At 51.7% G+C, this 17,608-nt stretch overlaps 1 protein-coding gene across 9 annotated transcripts in view; it reads left to right on the plus strand.

Moving 5' to 3' along the window:
- The window catches only part of ARMC9 (armadillo repeat containing 9), a 181,017-nt gene extending 164,942 nt beyond the window's left edge, over window positions 1-16,075 (plus strand). For 4 of the 9 annotated variants that reach the window (XM_044937950.2, XM_025278454.3, XM_025278456.3 and 1 more), the window contains 3 exons: window positions 2,025-2,154; window positions 13,117-13,289; window positions 14,750-14,919. In XM_044937950.2, coding sequence (XP_044793885.2) covers window positions 2,025-2,154; window positions 13,117-13,289; window positions 14,750-14,772 — 326 coding nt within the window. In that variant the 3' untranslated portion in view covers window positions 14,773-14,919. Of the gene's footprint in view, window positions 1-2,024; window positions 2,155-13,116; window positions 13,290-14,004; window positions 14,687-14,749 lie in introns of those variants that run through there. The other 5 variants (XM_044937949.2, XM_025278457.3, XM_044937951.2 and 2 more) reach the window with 5 other exon arrangements.
- The last annotated feature ends 1,533 nt before the right edge of the window (window positions 16,076-17,608 follow it).

A 17,608-nucleotide genomic window follows, 5' to 3' on the forward strand; every position in this document is an offset into this window, starting at 1 on the left:
GCCTTTCCCTTCTACAGGGGCTCTTCCCAACCCAGGGATCGAACCAGGGTCTCCTGTGTTGCAGGCGGATTCTTTACCAACCGAGCTATCAGAGAAGCCCAGAGACTGTCCAGTGTGGACTGTAAATAAAGCCACCCATGGGTTCCATACCAGAAACAGAGTCCTTGTTTGGGTCAAAAGAGAGTTATCTGGAAGTCAAAGCTGTGCCCCCGTGCCATGGGTTTGAGGAAACCTGCAGGGAGGATTCTTTTTATTTTTAAATCAAAGTATAGTTGATTTAAAATGCTGTGTTAATTTCTGCTCTTAGAGCAAAGTGATTCGGTTACACATGTATATGCATTCTTTTTTCCTATTCTTTTCCATTATGGTTTCTCACAGGATCTTGAATATAGTTCCCTATGCTGTATAGTAGGACCTTGGTGTTTATCCATCCTATATATAATAGTTTACATCTGCTAATCCCAAGTTCCCAGTCCACTCCTCCCTGATCCCTCTCCCCCTTATCAACTGCAAGTCTGTAGTCTATGTCTAGGAGCCTGTTTCTGTTTCATAGAATAGTTCGTTTGTGTCATATTTTAGATTCCACATGTCAAGTGATATCGTATGGTATTTCTTTTTCTCTTTCTGACTGACTTCACTCTGTGTGATAGTCTCTAGGTCCATCCACATCTCTGCAAATGGTCCAGTTTCGTCCCTTTTTATGGCTGAGTAGTATTCCGTTGCATACATGTGCCACGTCTTTATCCATTCATCTGTTAGTGGACATTGATGTTGTTTCTGTGCCTTGGCTATTGCAAATAATGTTTCTATGAACATAGTGGTGAATGTATCTTTTTGAATTATAGTTTTGTCTGCCTATATGCCCGGGAGTGGGATTGCTGAATTATATAGCAACTCTGTTTTTAGTTTTTTGAGGAACCTCCATACTGTTTTCCATTGTGGTTGCACCAATTTGCATTCCCACCAACAGTGTAGGAGGGTTCCCTTTTCTCCACACTCTCTCTAGCATCTGTCATTTGTAGACTTTTTGATGATGGCCATTCTGACCAGCGTGAGGTGATATCACGCTGTAGTTTTGATGTGCATTTCTCTAATAATTGGTGATGTGGAGCTTTTCGTGTGCCTGTTGACCATCTGAATGTCTTCTTTAGAGAAATGTCTGTTTAGGTAGGGACGGTTATCTAAGATAAAGCTGAGGCCATTGCAAAGGTGCTAGAGAGGGTCTTGGTTTTTCTTTAATGAGCTGAAAGGAGCTTGGGTTGGGGGGCAGTGAATTCAAACTGTCACAGTGTTGCTGTGACCGTGACATGAAGCCCTTTGAGCTGGAGAAGGAGGGGTGCGTGTCATCTGAAGTACAGAACAGGCCCGTCCCCAGACCCTGGGGAGGGACCCTCAGCAGAGTCATCGGGAACTTCTCCCACTGTTCCCTGTGATCTGGGGGTGACCCAGGTGGCCTGGTCCTTGCTGGGCGGTATTAGGGAGGTTCCTGCCCTTGTGGGAGGGCAGGGATTCAGCCCTGAAGGATCCAGGGGAGGCTCAGAGAGCCCCACCTCTGGGGTTGCCAGATTTGGCAAATAAAAACACAGGACACCCAGCTGAAGTTGAATTTCAAACAGACATGAATAGTTTTTCAGTGTGCCTCTGGGCCACTGTGCATCAGTGCCAAGCAGGGGGCCCAGGAGACAATTCCAGGTTTTGTTGGCTTTTCCCAAGAGGTGGGGGCGGTGGTGGGGAGGGGGCAGGCCACAGGGCAGAGGGTCCGATCTTCCCTGCGTGCGTGTGTTCCAACCAGAACGTGCCCACTGCACCCTCAGGTTACAAGTACCTGAAGTGGTCATCTGGAAAGGTCCCAACCTGCACAAGTAAACAAGTCCCCATCCATAGGCGCCGGGGAGGGGAGCCATGAGGGACTGGCCCCCGGGCTGTGTGCTTTTCTTGGCTCCGGGGTCCAGCCCAGTAAAGAGCATCTTCAAAGAGCTTCCAGAGCAGAGGTCAACTGTGCTCTCTCTCCTGACTCCTCTCAGCCGCCACCGACACCAAGCCAGGAGAGTGGTCGCCAGCAGGACATCAGGGAGAGCCTCGTCTGCCCGCAGCAGGGGCCCCGAGCCAGCCTCGAGAGGGGCCCCGGGCCCCAGAAAGTGAAGACACCACCAGGTAGGGGTGGAGCAGTGTCCCGGAAGGGCTCCTCTGAGGCCCAGCCTCTGACGATGGAGGCAAAGGAGCCTCCTACTGGGGGCCCAAGTGCGGTTCTGAGACCCTCAGGGGAGTGTGGTCAGCTCGCCTGACAACCTCAGAGCCCAAGGGGAGGGACCTGCCCTCCTGAGAATCACCAGTCGTCAGGCCAGAAGGAGAGAAAAACTTACAAACACACCCAAGGGACTTGTTTTAAGAACTGCTGGGTGAACACGTTTGGGAGGGTGAGTGAAGAGAAGTAATTGGAGGTCAGTGGCCTCTCTTAGCAGTTCGCTTTTGGAGAGGGGGCTGCGGAGGGGAGAAAGGTGAGGCCTGAGGTCAGTACAAGGGTTTGGCTCAGATGTCAGCTTCCTAAAACAGAAACTGGACCCCCAGGAAGAAAAAAAAAAAAAAAAGATGTTTTCTGTTCTTCTGTGTCAAATGAGCACAAACCGGCACTCAGTGGGTGAGGAGGGATTCTTTAGAATCTCGAAAGGACTTTTTTTTTTTTTAATGATCTTACAGGCTCCTTCTTTCAGATCTGAGAGAACCTGCTTGGGGGAGGGGCCTGGGCCTGGACTCAGACCCAACTTGTCTCCTGACTGCCGCCCACTACTTCCTCCTCCCCGCCCGGCAGTGCCCTGCAGGCTGAGAGTTTCAAGACAGAGGAGCCTCGCTCCTGCACTAAAACACTGCTCTAGAGAGTCATGCTGAGCATCATGACAACACCCTTGGAGTCTCTGATTAGGGGAATTTTGCCATGGTGACCGGTCAGGCCATCCGTGCCCCACTTTCCAACAGGGAGGGATCCGTTATTGTGTCTGCAGTGAGCAGACCCCCACCTCCGCTGTGGTCACAGCTGACTTGCAGCTCCTCCAGCAGTGGGGCCTTGTGGAGCTGGGTGAGGCTGTGGGAGGCCTGCATTCTAGGCCCCTCGAGGCCTGAAACTACCCACCCCCTGCAGATGTGGCCCCCATCACAGTGCAGGGGAGTCCGAGAAACCAGCCCACCGGTCCTCCCCTGTGGGGACCTTCCTGCCTTCTTGCAATCTCCCACTGATGGAAACGCCACAGAAACAGGGATTCCTGCCGGGTTCTAGAAGCTGCTGGACACCTTGGAGGGGTCAGGGACCCCTGAGGACAGGCAGAAGGCCCAGCAGCGCTGCACCCACTGGCGAGAAAGTCAGGGAGAGGAGGGGCGGGGAGACTGCCACAGCCTACCCTTCTGTGAGCAGGCAGCTACCTTGCACCTTCCTTTCCTGCTTCAAGGGCAGAAGGGCGGCAGGGCTGTATAGGGATGAGCCGCAAGGACCTTGGGATCTGGACTGGGGAGGGGACAGTCCTGGATGTGTCTACAGGGCAGAAGGTGTCAAAGATGGTGAACCGGAGTTCCGCTGTGTGGTCACGTGCTCCATGACTCTCCCACTGTCCTCAGAGACGGGGGCCATGTGAAGGGTGTTTATCCCCTGTGTTCCTGGCACAGAGCAAGAGCTCAAAATACACATTGGATGAATCCCTAGGAGAAAAGAAGAGAGCGTGGCTCTCTGTCTGGCTTGACAGCCCCACTCTCTCAGTCTGTCAAGGAGGGCAGCCCCTGGCCCCAGAAGATGAGTTGGCTGGGTTGGGCCCTTACTTGTGGGGAGAAGGAAGGCTCTGGAGCCCTGGATGTGGGTCGTTGGTAGACAAAATGATAGCCCACATTGCTTAGCCCTGACTTTGAGGTGGCGTAAAGATAATTGCAGTTCCAGTGGTTTCCAGCAACTGGTCTTGCTGTGAAATTGGCTTCCTGGAAGCCAGGAGTGAAAAGGTTCAGACTCCACCAGCGCACAGCCTCCCCACAGCCCACGTCTTCCTTTTCCTTTTTCTCTCCCCCTCTTACAGTCCTTAGCTTTGAATAAATGTTAACCAGACTATGAAAATGCATTTTCAAAGAAAACAAGCATTTATCCCAAGGAGAACCAAGGCACTTTCCCGGGGAAATCTGTCAGTCCCAACCTGGAGGGGCTGACCCCCCAACCTTGGAAAGTACAGGGTTGGTTTCCAGCTGTCACCTCTGGGAAGGTGAGGGGCCAGGCTGCCCAGACGTCACATGGCCTTGCCCGCCCACTGGCCGCCCGCCATCTGCTGGGGCCCTGCTCTGCACGGCATTGGCACGTCATCCACACGGAGATGCCGAGGAGCCCAGCCAGACCAGGAGGGTGTTTGTCTGGCCATTCCCTCTGTGTGGCCAAGGGCGGGTGAGGGAGTGGGCTCCTCCAGTCAGAGCTCTCACTGCCCCACAGACGTCTACCAGTGCCAGCCTGAGATGGGAAGCAAACTGTCAAAATTCTGCCCAGCCACAAGTATTGTGGCTTTTAAAAAATAAGGAAGAACGAGATTTTACGTATGTCTGTGGTGGTTGTTTAGTGGTTAAGTTGTGTCTGACTCTTTGCGACCCCATGGGCTGTAACCCTCCAGGTTCCTCTGTCCATGGCATTTTCCAGGCAAGAATACTGGAGCAGGTTGCCATTTCCTTCTCCAGGGGATTTTCCCAACCCGGGTATCAAACCCGGGAATCTCCTGCATTGCAGTCACATTCTTGACCACTGAGCCACCAGGGAAGCTCTTACATATATGTCCCATGTATGCTTTTCCCTCCTCACATTTGTTCCCAAAGGATATATGACAGTATTGAGCTAACAGAAACTACAGAAACAGGAGGTCAGGGAAATTGGGGTAGCCTGAATATTTATACAGACATGTGTGCACCTTCACTGAATATCCGTGTGTGAAATTTGCCTTCATCCGGCGTGCTCCCTCCCCAGCCGCCATGCTCTTCCCAGCCCCCCTTCTCCCCCCTGGACTTTGTTGCAGTCCAGATGAAATTCCACAGCAATGACCAAGTTAGGAACTTTGATGAGCAGAGTCCACTTAGGCAAGCCTTGAGCACTTTGATTCGTATCTTAATGCAGACGGTATCTCCCTCCGAAGAAATGAAGGGACACGGGGATGTTCTGCCGTGGGAATCTCAGCTCTGGGATTATGACTCAGCAGCATTCCAAACACAAGTAAAGATTAAATATCTCCAGAAGCTTTTTATTGTGACTCCCTTCCAACACAATGTTCCTATTGACGAGCAGAGATCATAGAAGCCAGCCAGGCTTCTCTGATACATAACCGCATACCTTGCAGGGCACCTCCCAATTTACCAATATATCGATCGACCTTCACCTTTTTCTAGGACCCAGCACCGTGTGTTCCTGCAGCCGGTCACATCTTCCTGAGTTGGAGGCGACTGCTATGCATATGCGCTTCCCATGTGCTGTTTTTGCTCTGCCCTAATCTGGCTGCATCCCTGGCCAGACCATCGCCATTTCCTGGCTCTAGCTTCTGACTCCCTAGACCATAAGCTCACACCATTCAGGGACTTGAGGGGGCTGGGGGGCTGCTCAGGGGCCAAGCTGACCCTTCCCGACAGCCATCCCTCCCTGCCTCCCACAGTGTCCTCTCTAGGGGGCCCCAAACTCATCACCCCCCAGAGTTCAGCGACAGTGACCAGCACCCTCAGTCAACACATCCGCCTCCTGCAGCTGCCCAGGTGGGGACCCCATGGAGAGGAAGGATCTGCCAAGCCGAAGGGGTGGTTCCCTGGTGTCTGCCAAGGGCCACTTTCCCCAGTGCCAGAGGGAGGTGCCAGCCAGAGGGAGGATGTGTCTGAGATGTTCTTTCATGGCAACAACACGACCCCAGTCAAACGAAGGTCATGTCCCAGAGCCAAGAGGAGGCCCGCTCTTAGGTATATTAGTCAGGATTCTCCAGAGAAACAGAGCCAACAGGAAGTGTGTGTGGAAAGAGATTTAATTAAGGAATCGACTCACGTGGCTGCAGAGGCAAGTCCAGAACCCAAGAGCGAGTGGATGGGGCACACTCGCTTTCTGGAGGGCAGTCTGCTTTACTCAGCGTCCCCCCTGTGGAATGTCTGCCTTGTCCAGAGACACCTGCACAGAAATATGCAGTGTTTGATCAGATACCTGGGCGCTGCAGCCCCACAACACTGCCACATAAAGTTTACCTGCATGTAGGCTTTTCATGGCTGTATATTGCCACCCTGCTTATTTAACTTATATGCAGAGTACATCATGAGAAACGCTGGACTGGAAGAAACACAAACTGGAATCAAGATTGCCGGGAGAAATATCAATAACCTCAGATATGCAGATGACACCACCCTTATGGCAGAAAGTGAAGAGGAGCTTAAAAGCCTCTTGATGAAAGTAAAAATGGAGAGTGAAAAAGTTGGCTTAAAGCTCAACATTCAGAAAACGAAGATCATGGCATATGGTCCCATCACTTCATGGGAAATACATGGGGAAAAAGTGGAAACAGTGTCAGACTTTATTTTTTGGGGCTCCAAAATCACTACAGATGGTGACTGCAGCCATGAAATTAAAAGACGCTTACTCCTTGGAAGGAAAGTTATGACCAACCTAGACAGCATATTAAAAAGCAGAGACATTACTTTGTCAAGAAAGGTCCGTCTAGTCAAGGCTATGGTTTTCCCAGTGGTTATGTATGGATGTGAGAGTTGGACTGTGAAGAAAGCTGAGCGCTGAAGAATTGATGCTTTTGAACTTTGGTGCTGGAGAAGACTCTTGAGAGTCCCTTGGACTGCAAAGAGATCCAACCAGTCCATTCTGAAGGAGATCAGCCCTGGGATTTCTTTGGAAGGAATGATGCTAAAGCTGAAACTCCAGTACTTTGGCCACCTCATGGGAAGAGTTGACGCTTTGGAAAAGACTCTGATGCTGGGAGGGATTGGGGGCAGGAGGAGAAGGGAACGACAGAGGATGAGATGGCTGGATGGCATCACGACTTGATGGACGTGAGTCTGAGTGAACTCCGGGAGTTGGTGATGGACAGGGAGGCCTGGCGTGCTGCAATTCATGGGGTCTCAAAGAGTCGGACATGACTGAGCGACTGAACTGAACTGAGACTTTTCACATGCATCACCATGTGGCTCTCCAAAAGGATGGGGCCCTGGGTGGGGAGGTTAGTAGATCCCCAGCCCTGCTGCCCTGACTGTTCTCTCCCTTCACTTCTTTTTTTCATTTCTTTATGTATTTATTCAGCCATGCTACATCCTAGTTGCGGCACGCGGGATCTTTTATTGCAGTGCGTGGGCTTCTCTAGTCGTGGCCCACAGGCTTAGCTGCCCTGCAACATGTGGAATCTTCCTGGACCAGGGATCGAACCCATGTTCCCTGCATTGGCAGGCAAATTCTTAACCACTGGACCCCCCGTGAAAATCCCCTCCCTTCACTTCTTGCCAACTCACCTCAGCTATCCCTGAGACTCTACAACTTGACCTTGCTACCCATTGGCTCTAAGGCCCCACGAGGTAAAGTGGGCCAAGCCGTCCTGAATCTGCACAGCTAGCTCCTCCAAATCTGGCCCCCTTGTGTGAGGGGACATCCTCAGGTAATCTAAGGCTGACTCTCTGCCATTACCACTGCTAGGAACAGCCCCAGGGCTCACCTGAGGAGTTTCTTTCAGGGTCTCTCAATTGTTCCTTCTTAAAGTTGGCTTAAAGCTCAACATTCAGAAAACTAAGATCATGGCATCCGGTCCCATCACTTCATGGCCAATAGATGCGGAAACAGTGGAAACAGTGGCTGACTTTATTTTTCTGGGCTCCAAAATCACTGCAGATGGTGACTGCAGCCATGAAATTAAAAGACGCTTACTCCTTGGAAGGAAAGTTATGACCAACCTAGACAGCATATTAAAAAGCAGAGACATTACTTTGTCAAGAAAGGTCCGTCTAGTCAAGGCTATGGTTTTCCCAGTGGTCATGTATGGATGTGAGAGTTGGACTGTGAAGAAAGCTGAGCGCTGAAGAATTGATGCTTTTGAACTTTGGTGCTGGAGAAGACTCTTGAGAGTCCCTTGGACTGCAAGGAGATCCAACCAGTCCATCCTAAAGGAGATCAGTCCTGAATACTCATTGGAAGGAGTGATGTTGAAACTGAAACTCCAATACTTTGGCCACCTGATGCGAAGAGCTGACTCACTGGAAAAGACCCTGATGCTGGGAAAGATTGAGGGCAGGAGGAGAACGGGACGACAGAGGATGAGATAGTTGGATGGCATCACCGACTCAATGGACATGGGTTTGGGTGAACTCCGGGAGTTGGTGATGGACAGGGAGGCCTGTCATCCTGTGGTTCATGGGGTCGCAAAGAGTCGGACATGACTGAGTGACTGAACTGAACTGAAAGTGTAATGGGGCTGCATTTTAAAACAATCAAGATTTCACGTTATATATATTTCACCACCATAACAATGATAACAAATTTCCACACTAGGGAGTTCCCTGCAGGTCTAGTGGTTAGGGTTCTGGGCTTTCACTGCTGTAGTCTGGGTTCAGTTCCTGGAGAGAGAACTGAGATCCTGCAAGCCATGTGGCACAGCCAAAAACAAACAAAAACAAAAGAATATATATCTCAAAATTAGAAAAGCTTCATTGTGTCAGAAAAGTGTCAGCAATGCCCTCCCGTTTTCACACACTTGCAGTCAGATTTACATGCTGCTCTGTATCACTCCCTTGGACTTCCCTTGTGGCTCCGCAGGTTAAGAATCCTGTGATTCAGAAGACCTGGGTTCAATCCCTGGGTTGGGAAGACGGGAAAGGCTACCCACTCCAGTCTGGCCTAGAGAACCGTGGCCACAAAGAGTCGGACACAACTGAGCCACTTTCACTTTCACTTTCTGTATCGCTCCAAGGGCTTCCAAGGTGGCGGTGTGGTAAAGAATCCGCCTGCCAATGCCGAAGATATGGGTTAGATCCCTGGGTCGGGAAGATCCCATGGAGGAAGAAATAGCAACCCACTCCAGTAGTCTTGCCTGGTATATCCCATGGACAGGGGAGCCTGGTGGACTGCGGTCCATGGGGTCACAAAGAGTCAGGCAGGACTTAGCAACTGAGCACTCTGTATTGCTCTGGGATTTTTGGGTGTGTGTGTTTGTGTTTACTTTGTTTTTAATTTTATTTTATTTTTAAACTTTACATAATAGTATTAGTTTTGCCAAATATCAAAATGAATCCGCCACAGGTATACATGTGTTTCCCATCCTGAACCCTCCTCCTTCCTCCCTCCCCATACCATCCCTCTGGGTCATCCCAGTGCACCAGCCCCAAGCATCCAGTATCGTGCATCGAACCTGGACTGGCAACTTGTTTCATACATGATATTTTACATGTTTCAATGCCATTCTCCCAAATCTTCCCAACCTCTCCCTCTCCCACAGAGTCCATAAGACTGTTCTATACATCAGTGTCTCTTTTGCTGTCTCGTACACAGGGTTATTGTTACCATCTTTCTAAATTCCATATATATGCATTAGTATACTGTATTGGTGCTTTTCTTTCTGGCTTACTTCACTCTGTACAATAGGCTCCAGTTTCATCCACCTCATTAGAACTGATTCAAATGTATTCTTTTTAATGGCTGAGTAATACTCCATTGTGTATATGTACCATAGCTTTCTTATCCATTCATCTGCTGATGGACATCTAGGTTGCTTCCATGTCCTGGCTATTATAAACAGTGCTGCGATGAACATTGGGGTACACGTGTCTCTTTCCCTTCTGGTTTCCTCAGTGTGTATGCCCAGCAGTGGGATTGCTGGATCATAAGGCAGTTCTATTTCCAGTTTTTTAAGGAATCTCCACACTGTTCTCCATAGTGGCTGTACTAGTTTGCATTCCCACCAACAGTGGAAGAGGGTTCCCTTTTCTCCACACCCTCTCCAGCATTTATTACTTGTAGACTTTTGGATCGCAGCCATTCTGACTGGTGTGAAATGGTACCTCATAGTGGTTTTGATTTGCATTTCTCTGATAATGAGTGATGTTGAGCATCTTTTCATGTGTTTGTTAGCCATCTGTATGTCTTCTTTGGAGAAATGTCTGTTTAGTTCTTTGGCCCATTTTTTGATTGGGTCATTTATTTTTCTGGAGTTGAGCTGTAGGAGTTGCTTGTATATTCTCGAGATTAGTTGTTTAATTGCAGGATAATTGCTTTACATTGGAATGTTAGTCTCTGCTGTACAACAGTGTGAATCAGCTCTAAGTATACATATGTCCCCTCCCTTTTGAACCTCCCTCCCACCACCCCATCCCACCCCTCTAGGTTGTCACAGAGCACCAACTTGAGCTCCCTGTGTTATACAGCAGCTTTTTTCCTCTATTCTGAGCCTTACTACATTCTCTCTCATGTGCCTGAGTAGCCCCCACAGTTATTTACGATTATTGCATACTCTTTCATCTGATCAGTATACTCTAACTTTTTACATTTCTTTCATTCACTGATAATGTACATGGATGTGTGCTCAGGGTCAGGAAGATCCCCTGGAGGAAGAATGGCAACCCAGTCTAGTATTCTTGCCTGGAGAATCCCATGGACAGAGGAGCCTGGCGGGCTACAGTCCATGGGGTTGCGAAGAGTCAGACACGACTGAAGCAGCTTAGCACATGTGTGCTCAGAACTGTGCTGGACAGTGGATATCAAAGGTGGACTAGACCAAATTGCTGCTCTGAGGCAGTTCACCTGGAAGGACAATGTTATACATGACATGAAAATAAATTTGCTTTTTAAAGGAAAAAAAAAAGTTAAAAAATTGTAAGAGGGCTAAATCTCCTCTATCCTTTTCAACCGGGTATGAAAGATTTCTTGTCTAAAGTACAGGCAGTTTTTTACACGTCTTTTTCTAAATTTGTATTTGGAGACTTTTCAAATATTTAAGTTTTATTTTTCTGATTATTAAAGTAATAGATTCTCAATGTAAAAAAAAAAAAGGGGGGGGAAGCATAATGAAATGAATCAACAAATTATGCAGTTGCCTCCCGAGTCTCACTCCCCAGAGCCATCATCCCCGTTCATGGGGCGCTTTACCACAGCTGGCCCAGGGATACCACCTCATGGAACCTTCAGAGCTGTGCTACAGAAGCCATTTCACAGGTGGGGAAACTGAGGCTCCTGAGATGTCAGCAGATTGCTCACTGTCCCTCACCCGCTAGAAAGCAACAGAGCGAGACAGAGTCCAGGCCATTCCAGGGCCCTCACCCTCCTCCCTGCCACCAGATCCTTCACTTGCCCCAGTCCTCAATTTCAGCCCCCAGCATGGTGTACACACACACACACACACACACACACACTGCCCACTAGGAGCCCTGCAGCCTGTCAGCATCTCTCTGTCCTGGGGGTGCGGTAGGGAGACACCCCACTTTACTAGCCAAGCTCACAGTGTCTGCTGCACTCACACTTGCAGCCTGCAGACCGAGATGCCCACCTACTGAAGGAAGGTCAGACCAGGAGCCCCTGCTGCCTGCCAGGAGCTGAGATGGCGCTTACATCAGCTCAGTCAGTGGTGACCACAGCCCTGGGTGATGGCCCCCGGGACTCCAGTCTTCAGAGTTAGGTGTCAGAAAAATGGGCACATAGCAAAGTCCCCAGAAGTCGAGCAAACTCTGGGAGATGGTGGAGGACAGAGGAGCCTGGTATGCTACCATCCATGGGGTCACAGAGTCCGACACGACCGAGCGACGGAACAACAATAGCAACAGAAGTCAAGATGGGAATAAAAGTTGAGCATGTTTATACCTCAGTGACAGCCAGGGAGCAAAGGGCTGGGTGGGGGAATCATGTCCCCAACCCCAGCTGCAGTGGCTGCGGGTGCTGGTAGGAAGGAGGGAACAGGCTCTAAGACGTGGCCTCTTGTCTCTGTGAAGCCAACCCACTGGGCTGGGGTCCTGAGGGCGTCTGGAGAATGGCTGGCTGTAAGATCCCACCAGGTTCACTGCCTGCTTGTTATGTGTGTAAATTTGGGAAACTTGACCAACTTGGAGCCTCAGTTTTGACATCTGAAAAATAGGGTAGTAATGCCTGCTTCGCAGGGTTGTTTGGGGGCTCAATGTCATCTTCTCATTGTGGCCTTCCCTGGTCACCCCATCTAAAGTCAGCTTCCAGTTGATGCTGTAATAAACTTCCAGTTGCACAAATTTAGTCACTAAATAAGCACGAATTTATTATTTTCCAGTTCTGTAGATTAGAAGTCCCACATGGGTCTTCATGAGCTGGAATCAAGGTGTCCACAGGACAGGTTATACCCTGGAGATCTAGGGAAGAATCTCTCTTCTATCCCCTCTGGCTTCAAGAAGCCTCCTGCCCTCCTGGGCCTGTGGCCCCTTCCTGCGTGCGTATGTGAAGTCACTTCAGTTGTGTCTGACTCTTTGTGACCCTATGGACTGCAGCTGCCCGGGTCTTCTCTCTAATGGGACTCTCCAGGCAAGAATAACGGAGTGGGTTGCCATGCCCTCCTCCAGGGGATCTTCCTGAACCAGGGATCAAACCAGCGTCTTTTATGGCTCCTGTATTGGCAGGCGGGTTCTTTAAGATTAGCGCCACCTGAAAAGCACCATGGCCCCTTCCTCCATCCTCAAAGCCAGTGGCATTGCATCTGTGTCTTTTTTTCCACAGCCGAGCCTATTTCTCTTTCTTCCTCTGCCTCTCTCCCACTTTTAAGGACGCTTGTGATTACAGATGTCCCAGTAATCTAGGATAACCTCACACCTGCAGCCTTGATTTCCTGTTGTCATGTAGGGTTCCAGGGACTGGGACATGGAACTAACTGGAGCCAGACACACCTTTCCTGGCCACTGGATCTGACACTGTAATACTCTCTCAGGTTCCCTATTCTGCTCCTTGCCTTCATCTCCTCTCTCATCATCTCCCTCCTCCCCCAAAGTGTGAGCTCAACGGGCAGGGATTTATGCCACCAGGTGCCCTGCTCTACCCCACCCCACCCCCCGGTGCCCAGGATGGTGCCTGGCTGGCATCTCTTAGAGCCAGAAGGGGGAGTCCTACCTTCTTCCTCCTGTGACTTTAGCTTGGATGTTTTGTTCCAGGGGATTCACATCAAGCTTCTCCTGCAAGCCCCGGGCCCCCCGCACCCCGGAGATGCTGGACATGAACCCACCCAAGGTCAAGGCATCGGCTCTGGGCCCTCAGTTCTCCTCATGTGGCCCCCAGCAGGCCAGCCGTCCCAGCTCCATGACCTCTTCCACAAGGAGCCTGCAGAGTAAGTTACCCTGCGCGGGAGGGCACTGGGCTTCCCCATCTGATTCGTGTTCCTTCCATGCCCACCAGACCAAGGGGAAAGGCCCATCTCCCCTCCCCACAAGACCAGGGCCCTAGCTGCCCACTTCCTTTGCCCCAGGGACCGGTTCTTCACTCATCTTTCTGTTTAAGAAATTGCCCTTGGCCTCAGCGGGTCGTGGGCTTCCCTGGTGGCTCAGCTGGTAAAGAATCCGCCTACAATGCAGGAGACCTGGGTTCGATCCCTGGGTTGGGAAGATCCCCTGGAGAAGGGAACGGCTACCCACTCCAGTATTCTGGCCTGGAGAATTCCATGGACAGTATAATCTATGGGATCGCAAAGAGTTGGACACGACTGAGCGACTTTCACACTTCAGCAGCTCAGGCACAAGCTGGCGGAGGGAGACCCTTCCAGACAGTCACTTGGGGATAAGATCCCCCCGCCCGGGTCAGCCCTGAAACCAGAATCGATCTTCTGGTGGGAAACAGAAGCAGGTTCTTCCTCACAGGCTGGGTGGAGAGGCCCCCTCCGAGGGCCTGAGGGTGGGGTGGGCCCTAGGGGACCCCGCTGTGTCCCTGGGGCCACCCTCCCACTCTTTTGCTCCTGATAAAGACCACTTCTGTGTCACCTCCCAGTCAGCCAGTTGACCACCCCCACCCCTCCCACTCCCCAACCCAAGCCTGGAACTTTCCAACAGGGCTTTACTAAAAATAAGGGAAGGCAAAAGAGAAACCCAACAAAAGGACATCAAGCGGCAGAAAATCAGTCACACTCAGGATGTGTGAGTCCTGCGACCTGGCCACCCCCTCCTTCCTGACAGGGCCCTGGGCGCTCTGGCCAACGGGGGAGCACTGGGCTGGGACCGTGGTTCATGGGCCAAGTCTGGGCAGCCCGTGGGGGTGGGCAGGGCTCCCTCTGCTCTCAGCACCTCTCTGCTGAGAAACTCACAGCAGAGCCCCGGCCCCATCTCCCCACCACAGTGCTTCTGCACACGAGCCCCAAGGAAACGCCAGCAAGTACAGGGGGAGAGAGCGGCCAGGAGCGAGGCAGGCCGGCTTCCCCGGGGCCCTGCCCGGCCACCAGGCTGCACGCCCCAACTGAAGTAACCACAGTAGCAGCGCCCAGGAGCAGGCGGGCTGCCCGGCTGGCTGGCCGCACAGGGTGGGAAGCAGCACATGCCCACCCCCTCGGCCTCCACAAACACAGGAGCTGCTGGCAGCGAGGCTCACCAAGTCCCCACACCGAGCTTCCTGTCAGGAAAGTGCATGGCCACCCCAGTGAGTCAGGCCCCCCCGGCCACAGAGCAGGTGACCCGGGAGGAAGGCGCTCTGCATTCGGTTTGCACAGGGCCCATTGAAAGGAGGACTTGTGCAGGGACAGAGGGGGTCTGTGTGCCCAAGCCCTCCCTGGCGCTGGCAGCTTGCCTGGCTTTTCTTCTCCAGGCAGCCCGTCTTCCAGGAAGTGAGGATGGGTTCTTCCCCGCGGTCACCGTCCCTTTGCCCAATGACCAGCCCGCTTCCTGCCCTTGGCCAGCTGGCAGCTGCAGACGACAAAAGTGACGAGATGGTTGTTGTCACACCACCAGGTGACTCGAGGAGCCGAGGAGGACAACCCTCCAGGCGTCCAGGAGCAGGCCCACCGTAGCCCATGCCCCAGGGTCCTGCCACTGTCCTTCCTGCCCACCCTCCCCGCCGGCACCCAACTTGGGGGGGCAGCGGGGGACAGCAGAGCCAAAGCCGGGAGCTCGTCCATCTTGGGGAGCCAGGGCCAGGCAGCTCAGCCAGAGGCAGGCCCTCGACCTTGGAGGAAACCGGTCCTCCTCACCCAGACCAAGTATGAGGAAACAGAAGGGGGTTAGAATACGGGAAAGTCCTTCTCAAGTCGGCTACCTGAGCAGCAGACTTGGTATTTTCTTCCTCTTAAAACCTGGAAAGAATATGGGGTGTTCCCCTCTGTGGCTGGAATACGGCTGTTCCACAGCGGCCCTGTGCTTCTGCACACGTGTTCTAAGGGCTCAGAGGGTTGACCAGTTTAAAGCCATTTTCCTCCCTCCGTCCGTTAAGACCACAAGCACAGACTGTGCCCCCAGCAGGGTGACTGGTCCCCACTGGGGGAGGCCCGTTGCTCCCTCCTTGCCAAGGGTGACATCAGGGCCAATCCTAGTGTTGGGGCCCGTGTGAGGAAAGCAGGAGAGCCTCCATCTTGAAGCCTGTCATCTGTCTTAAAGGCAGGATGTGAACGGGGCCTGGACCCTAGCCCCGGAATGAGGAAATGGTCACTAGTGAAAACCAGGTCTCCTGGAGACTTCCCTCCCTACAGGTGGCAAACAGAGATTGTAGTTGAAGTCAGGCTGCCCCTGTTAGATTAACCATGGAGACATCCCCCCTTGATGTAAATCATTGCCCCCCCACCCCACCTTTAACCTTAATTGTTTGTTCTCCTAGCACCTACTTGTTGTAAACTCAATCATATGCAACAGAGAGGTTGCTAACATGTAACCTGTCACATAGTGGGGGGTATAAAACTGGGCCTCTCAGAAACTTCAGGGTCCTTGTTGGGAACCGATTCCCCCTTGGACCTGCTGGTGTAATGAACCGTACTGCACTGTCTTAAGTGTCCTCCGAGGTGTGTGTTGCGACTCCGGATTCCACAACACTGGGACAGAGAAAGAGCGTTCACCTGCAGAGTCAGCGCTGCTACCCAAGCCTGTAGCAGGGTCTGACCTCACCTAAAACAGAAATACTGAAATAAAATGATGAGTATTGAGATGGCACTTGCGTATGTGCCTCTGCGTGAGAGTGTGTGTGTGTATGTGTGCGTGTGTGTGTATGCGCGCACACTGTCCCCCAGGCAGTCCATCTGCCCTGGCCAGGCCCACTAGGAGTCATCTTGGTGGCCCCACTAGATATAAATAAAGGACAACGTTGCGTTTTTCAGTATCCTCCCAACTCCAAAGGAGAGCAGGCAGAAGAGGCCAACAGAAGAATGCTGGAGCAGGCGAGAGGCCAGGTTGGCCCTGTGATGACCATAGACACATCGTGAGCCGGGCCCTGGGTTAATTTCACAAGTGCTTGGCAGTGGTGCCAGGGTGGGCACAGTAGAACTCTGTGGTCATGTGACTAGCCCATCTTGATCCTCTGGAAATATGTGAGTTCCTCTCTGTTCCGGGGGGGAAGAAGGCTGGGCAGAACACTGCCCTCCAGCCCCTCCGAACTCCTGGCTTGACCTCTGGAGGGATAAAGAGAAAACGCAAACGCTTCTCTCGGTGTTGTGGATAATGGACCAGCAAGAGAAGCGGAGACTGGGTCCATGAAATGGAAGCGCTCGTGGAGAAACCCTGAAAAGGCAGAGAGTGTTTGCAGATGAACAGCAGAGGAGCATCATGGAAAGATCTCTCCCTTTCTCCCAGCAAATCCACTCCCTTCGGATTCCTCACATGCCTCCGACTGACACAGCCTGCCCTGCCGTGGCGAGAGAGCAGTCCCGTCTCCAGAATCCAGAGGGAGTGGGTGACTTGTCCGTTACCGCCCACTGTCTCCCCGAAGCCAGGGTGACTTCTGTTTCTCCCTCAGGCCCACAGATGAGCTCAAGTCTGATTTGGAGATGTCTGGCCACTTAGGGTAAAAAAAAAAATGTGGACAGACTACACTGAGGTCACCAGGTGCAGTCTGGATGGTTCTCTGGGGAGTAAATATGGCCTCCGGGAGAGCCCTCTTGCAGACACACACATGCATTCCAGGGCTGATGGTGCAAAAGAGACTTTAGAAAATACCAACTAGCATAAATATTCCAGCTAAATGTAGGCCTAATGGGGAGCCGGATACAACCACAGTCTAAGGTGGGGGAGGGGCGAGAATAAAATATACAAATAAACCCAAATGTTTTCACAGGTCATCTGGAGACCAAATCCTACAGCTCCTAGGCTTTGCCCATGACACCTACCCAGGGAGGCCACGGAGAGGAGTCTGTGGAACTTTTAAGAAATGGGGACCTTTAGGAAGAGCCCTTCTTTCCCTGGAAGCTGACCCCAGCTCTCTGGTTACCTGGCCCTCTGATTTCTCCTGAGTAGGACTTGATCTTCATTCACAAAAGAATGTAAATGTCCAGCAACAGCCTAAATGATGACCCTTGGTGGGAATGTAATAATCAGGTAGAGATTTGAGATCCAGTCAGATAAAAGGGGGAGAAGGCAATGGCACCCCACTCCAGTATTCTTGCCTGGAAAATCCCATGGACGGAGGAGCCTGGTGGGCTGCAGTCCATGGGGTCGCTAAGAGTCTAACACAACTGAGCAACTTCAC

Source organism: Bubalus bubalis, chromosome 2 (genome assembly GCF_019923935.1).
Source record: "Bubalus bubalis isolate 160015118507 breed Murrah chromosome 2, NDDB_SH_1, whole genome shotgun sequence".
NCBI classification, from domain to species: domain Eukaryota; kingdom Metazoa; phylum Chordata; class Mammalia; order Artiodactyla; family Bovidae; genus Bubalus; species Bubalus bubalis.